The following is a 6,000-nucleotide window of genomic DNA, read 5'->3' as shown; positions in this document are numbered from 1 at the left end:
AGTTCTCTTTAATAATGAATGTGAAAAATATATTGCTGAGTCATTAAATCTCCAAGATTGGATTGCCTATCCAACATTGTCTCTATAGAAAGTGTATGTTTCAACTAGATTCTTCCTATTATAAAATCAACCTAACAAGAAATCTATACAGCCAATTGACCTTATGTTTACTTTGTACAAACAACTCATTTCTCTAAACCTTTTTACCTCAGAAATTTCTTATTCAATAAATATGTTAACCACTCATTTACCCCTGCAATTTTTGCTCTTACATTTATTAACAACGAACATTTCATGCACTTACTGCAAGTTTATTGACTACAAAACAACTCATCAATATACATTAATTATACTTGAAGATTACGTTATTGACCTCCTCATAATAATACTTATGCCTATCTCGTGAGCTCAAAGAAATTTAGTACCACATACACCTAATGCTTGTCTGTGTTTGGATAAAAAGATGGCAACGCCCTTATTTTAGAACAATTTCAAAAAAAAAAAATCAGCATACAAATGAGCTGTTCGGATGTGAACGAATGGGAAGCAATCCCGATAATTCTAGAGGATCCACCCATATCACTGTTTTTAAAGGTGCCTTTTAAAAACTTGAACAGGTGGTTTTAAGATAGCGAAAGCAAGTTGACTTGCATGTTTAAAAAAGAGTAAAAATCACGGCTATTCCAAAGAAAACCATATGTATGGAGTATGGAATTATATATCTCAGAAGTTGTAGGGAGCATTACAACAGCCACCATGGAGTGGAATGTTAGGGTGGTTGTTGTAATGGCAGCTTGTGCAGTGGTTTTTGCAGAGATTGTGAGAATCATAAGACTTGTGTGGTGGAGGCCTAGAAAAATACAGATGCATTTTCAGTCTCAGGGAATCAGAGGCCCTCCATACAAGCTCTTCCTTGGAAATGCAAAAGAGATGATGAAGATGATGCAACAGGCCAGTTCTAACCCTATGGGATACTTCTCTCATGATATTCTACCCAGAGTTCTATCATTCTATCATCAGTGGACCAAAATCTATGGTGAAGTCTTGCTATCATTGCTTTTTTTCTATTTCCTTTTTTGGGTCTATTGTTATTCTTTTAACAGTTTTTTCTTCCTCCTTTTTAAAGAAACTCTGGTGTTTAGACTAATAAATCACCTCTAGGACCTCCCATTAGTATGCTTTAGTTCTTAACCATTGAGCTAATGGTCTCTTTGAGGTTATAAGTATAGATTAGACTTTTTTAACTGCCTATGTAAATGAGATTATTGCTTTAATACTAGAACTCCAACATAGAACCTTTCATTAACATGAAAGGTATGAATTGTCTGTTAATGTAGGAGCATGTAATTAGCACTATTGGCAGAATCATTTTTAGAGTCTTTCGGATGTACAAATATGTAAGTTATCATAAATGAAAGAGGGTAATTTATGCATTGATACATCCTAGGAATGGGATAGCCATTCTAAATGCAGACCGCCTTCAGTAATATTTCTCTAATGCTAGAAGTTCAAATCAAAACCTTCCATTAACATGGGAGGTAAGAAGCATTACTTGCTCTTTAATGTATGAAGATGGATTTCCATGTATGCTCAATGCGATCCAGTTTCTAGAATGTACCAATGCATAAGTTATGATTTATGATTTATTGAAGTAACTTAAGTATTGATGCATTTTAATGACTGCTAAAATGAGACCACCTTCAGTAATTTGCCCGCACATGTGGGTCTGTAAGGGCTCATCACAGGGTGGAGTATGGCCAAAAATATCTGACGCATGTCCAATAAGCAATCTTATAATTTCTAATTCTCAAATCAAATGTTTTGATCTCCATTGTAGTTAACATTTTTTCTTTTGGGTATGATTTTGAATTACAGGAAACACATTCTTGCTTTGGTTTGGACCAGTTGCAAGGATAAATATTGCCGACCCCCAGCTAGTGCAAGAGATATTCTCTGCGAGGTCTGATGATTATGAGAAAATTGAGGCCAATACTGCTCTCAAGAAATTGGAAGGTGAAGGATTACTGAACTTGAAAGGGGAGAAATGGGCTCAGCACAGAAGAATCATCAATCCTGCTTTTCACATGGAAAATATCAAAGTAAGACACCATTTCATAGAAGTTTAATCAATTCTCATTTGGACATGACTAGATCTAGGTATTAGACTAGATTAGATGTTCACCAATCAAACAACATATATTACCTCTATATGGGTGTTAGTATGATTTCCCCATTTATTCTGACTGTAGTGTAGTTGTCTCCATTGTCATTGCCATCAATTTCATAGATAGTTTCGTTTCTCTCTAATTACATCATCGACAATAATTCAAGAAGATGCATGTTTTATGATTGTTTATAGATCATCCTCACAAGAACTAAGATTTATGTCTTGTATAACAGGACTTAACGATTCCTGCAATTGCTACAAGTGCAACAAACATGTTAGACAAATGGACGAAGTGGACAAAATCAGGTAGAAATGAGATAGAAGTTTCTGAGGAATTTCAGACCCTTAGTGCAGATATAATTGCAAGGGCAGCTTTTGGCAGTAGTTATGAGGAAGGAAAACGCATATTCACCATGCAGGCTGAACAAATGGCCTTCGCTGGGGAGGCTTTTAGAAAAGTTATTGTACCTGGATCAAGGTGAGGCCCCACAAAAGATTAACAACTTTTTTCTCTCTCTCTCAGATATGCCAATCTCAAAATCACGGACTCAGATTGTGTTGGGATCTTGTTAAATATTTGTTTGATCTAGAATGGATATTAGCATGACCTTGTTCTATACTTACCCATTTGTTTGTATTACTAAAGGTGGCAACAGCTATGTTGGAATATAATACTTTTTGCTTGGAGCAGAGAATCTTAATAAATTTTACTTTTGCATTTATTTTAGGTTTTTGCCAACTAAAAGGAATCTATATCAATGGAGGCTAGACAAAGAAATCAAGATGTCCTTGACTCAGCTCATCCAAAGGCGTGAGCAAGATTCAAAGTTTGGTTGTGGTTCTGACCTTCTTGGACTTCTGATCAATGCAAAAGCTACAAGTTTTGAAGAAAAGGGCGAAAGAAAGGTGAAAAGAACTTCTCCTGTAAAAGTAGAGGACATATTGGAGGAATGCAAGACCTTCTTCTTTGCTGGCAGACAAACCACATCAAATATGCTCACTTGGACCATAGTTCTTCTGGCTATCCATAAAGAATGGCAACAAATGGCTAGAAAACAAGTCTTGGAGGTTTGTGGAGAAAATGTACCTGATAAACATTCTGTCAACCAACTGAGAATAGTAAGATCCATAACCTTTTCTATTTTCCCTTTGTTTTGACAGCACTAAGTTGACCAGGCAACTCGCTATTTATCAGTTTAAAAGTATTTGTGATTCACAAGCCCTTCAATGTTTAATAATTGTTATAAGAAACTTTATATGCCATGGTTGGACATGGAAAATGTAAGTAAGGTATATTAAAAAGATCGAATCAATGAATGAAGAGATTTTTCTAATATCTATAAGACAAAGTAGTCAAGTAATCTGAATACTAAGAGTTTCAAAAAGAAAACAGTATTGTTTCAGATTTTCTATTGGGTTGGTTTGATTTCAGGTATAGGAATTGAGAATAGGAATGGTCATTCCAATAACAGTTATTTTTAAGAATGGGTCTAAATTCAGTTTAGGGACAAAATGGGAATGAGTATTCCTATTCTCTATTCCAATTTTGGTACCAAATAGAAAATAGAAAATGTATTCCTAATTTCTTATTCCTATTCCAACAACCAAACAGAATTTTATGAATTTTGACTGAGAATATTGTCTCTTGCTCCTTTAAAATCATCTTGTCCCAATTGTTTACCTTACAAATGTTCTGATAAACGATACGGTCCATGATAAACACCAATCTTTGGAAAAAAATTATAAAACATTTCAAATGTTTGAAAGTTAAAAATTGAAAGGAAAGTGTCTTATTCTCTTACTTTTAGACAAGCCAAATTGAAGCCCTTTTGGAGGGAATAACTATCCAGCCAATGTAGTCTTTGTTCAATATCTTATCGGGCAACTAAGGTTACAACAGATTTGCACTCACGTATTCGTTTTTGGATGTGAAAGATGTTATTCTCCTCAACTTTTTCAAAAAGTTGCTACAATTTTATCTCAGATTTACTTTCATCAAAACCAGCTTTATTCCGGTCAAAATTCTAATTCTAAATGTCACACCTAGATATAAGTGGAGCATCTATCTAAAAGTTTTGTACAGAGGAGAGCATATATTTCCAAAGTTGTACGAGCAATTCGCCCACCCTGATCCACGTGAAGCTGGTCTAGCGTAAAGAGAATATTGATATAAGATTAGTTTACAGGCCACATCAATCAATTCTTCACTCTATTTGATTTTTATAGATATTGAAAGGAGATTGTATAATAAGTGGGGTATTCTTTTTATGGTATGAGCTTTTTCTGTCTATGTTTCATGAATAGCTGTTTACAAGTATTTATCTTTCATGAAAATAAATGATATATTTATAAATTATTACTTCTAAATGATATGAACTAGAAACTATTATTCTATTACATATATATATTTTCAACAATGAATTGTAGTCTAATTTAAATTCTAAAATAGTCAAATGTTTGTTCATATGTTTTTGTTTCTTCGTTTTACAGATGGACATGATTGTGAATGAATCCATGAGGCTCTACCCACCAGTAGTAGCGATGATGAGAAAAATAAAGAAGGAAGTGAAGCTAGGAAGCCTAAGACTTCCACCAGGACTAGAGCTAATGATACCAATATTGGCCATCCACCATGACCCACTTTTATGGGGAGAAGATGCCAATGAGTTCAACCCTACAAGGTTCAGCAATGGGGTTTCAAAAGCTGCAAAGCATCCCATGGCATTCATTCCATTTGGGCTAGGGCCAAGAACATGCATAGGCAAGAATTTCACCCTAATGGAGGCCAAGGTTGTAATAGCAATGATCCTACAACATTTCAGCTTTGAGATTTCTCCATCCTACGTGCATGCACCAACAGTGCTCTTGATGCTACACCCACAACATGGAGCCCAAGTCATATTTCACCCATTAAACTAGTCATGAGTTTTCACCATGCCAACTTATCATATCCAATGTATAGAAAATAAAGACTGCTGCAGTTTTCCATGTAAATACAAGGCTCCTTAAAAGGAGACATTTTGTCCTCAATGTTGTCTTGAAAAGTGGTGACACATGATGCAACTGGCACCATGAAAATTCAATGGCTTCTTTGCCACTATTTGCTTAGTTGGCCACTGGTATTATAATCCTATATTGAAAGCAAAGTTATCTTTTGTCTACATAGCATGTTTGTTTGTGTCCTTGTGCATGTGTACATGCGTGTGGGCACACATGTTCATGTCTCCGTTTTGAGGCCTGTGTAAGCACATTGTCTCACCTACTAAATTGGAGCTTTTGCAAAAGGCTGAGGCATTTTGTCAACGTAAATGATGTAGATTACAGTTGTGACCTAATTATTTTGGATTTCTAGATGGGCTAAAAAGGATAACCTTCCTGAAATGATGACAAGTGCATGCCTATTAAAATGCAATTTACTAGATGGGTGCATTTTCATGCTCTACAATTTTAAATGTTTGGTGCAGTTTACAAAATATGATTGAGAATATAACATAATATCGAATCTTCCACGAAGACCAGATGAGCACGGGATTTCATAAACAAGTAAACCAGGAAGCCTCTCTTCCCTCGCAATGAGACGTGCAGAGTTTGAAACTGACGAGCCTCTGTGAGAGAATATAACTTATATTATGAACTCCATTACTGTATTGTATTAAATGGACAAATTATTTATAGAAATGTGTAAAAGTAATTATTTCTCATCTATTTAATTTTGTGAGCATTTTGAAATTCGTGCAACTCTGTTACAAATGAGCTTTCAAACCAGGTGTCCCTTAATCATTATAAATCAATAAAAGTTAATGCATTCATTTAGTCATTAAAAATTTTTAAAT

General features: G+C 34.9%; 1 protein-coding gene across 1 annotated transcript; it reads left to right on the top strand.

The window, feature by feature from the left end:
* The first annotated feature begins 714 nt into the window (after window positions 1-714).
* On the top strand, window positions 715-5,328 carry BAS1 (Cytochrome P450 superfamily protein). The gene is made up of 5 exons (XM_089791541.1): window positions 715-1,036; window positions 1,876-2,099; window positions 2,401-2,645; window positions 2,896-3,286; window positions 4,658-5,328. Exons 1-5 carry the CDS (start codon window positions 757-759, stop codon window positions 5,084-5,086), a joined length of 1,569 nt encoding a protein of 522 aa, XP_089647667.1. The 5' UTR covers window positions 715-756; the 3' UTR covers window positions 5,087-5,328.
* Window positions 5,329-6,000: the final 672 nt, after the last annotated feature.

Source organism: Cupressus sempervirens, chromosome 7, assembly GCF_028749045.1.
Source record: "Cupressus sempervirens isolate cs-2001-9-10 chromosome 7, ASM2874904v1, whole genome shotgun sequence".
Lineage (NCBI taxonomy): Eukaryota > Viridiplantae > Streptophyta > Pinopsida > Cupressales > Cupressaceae > Cupressus > Cupressus sempervirens.
This window is presented reverse-complemented; position numbering and strand designations above follow the sequence as displayed.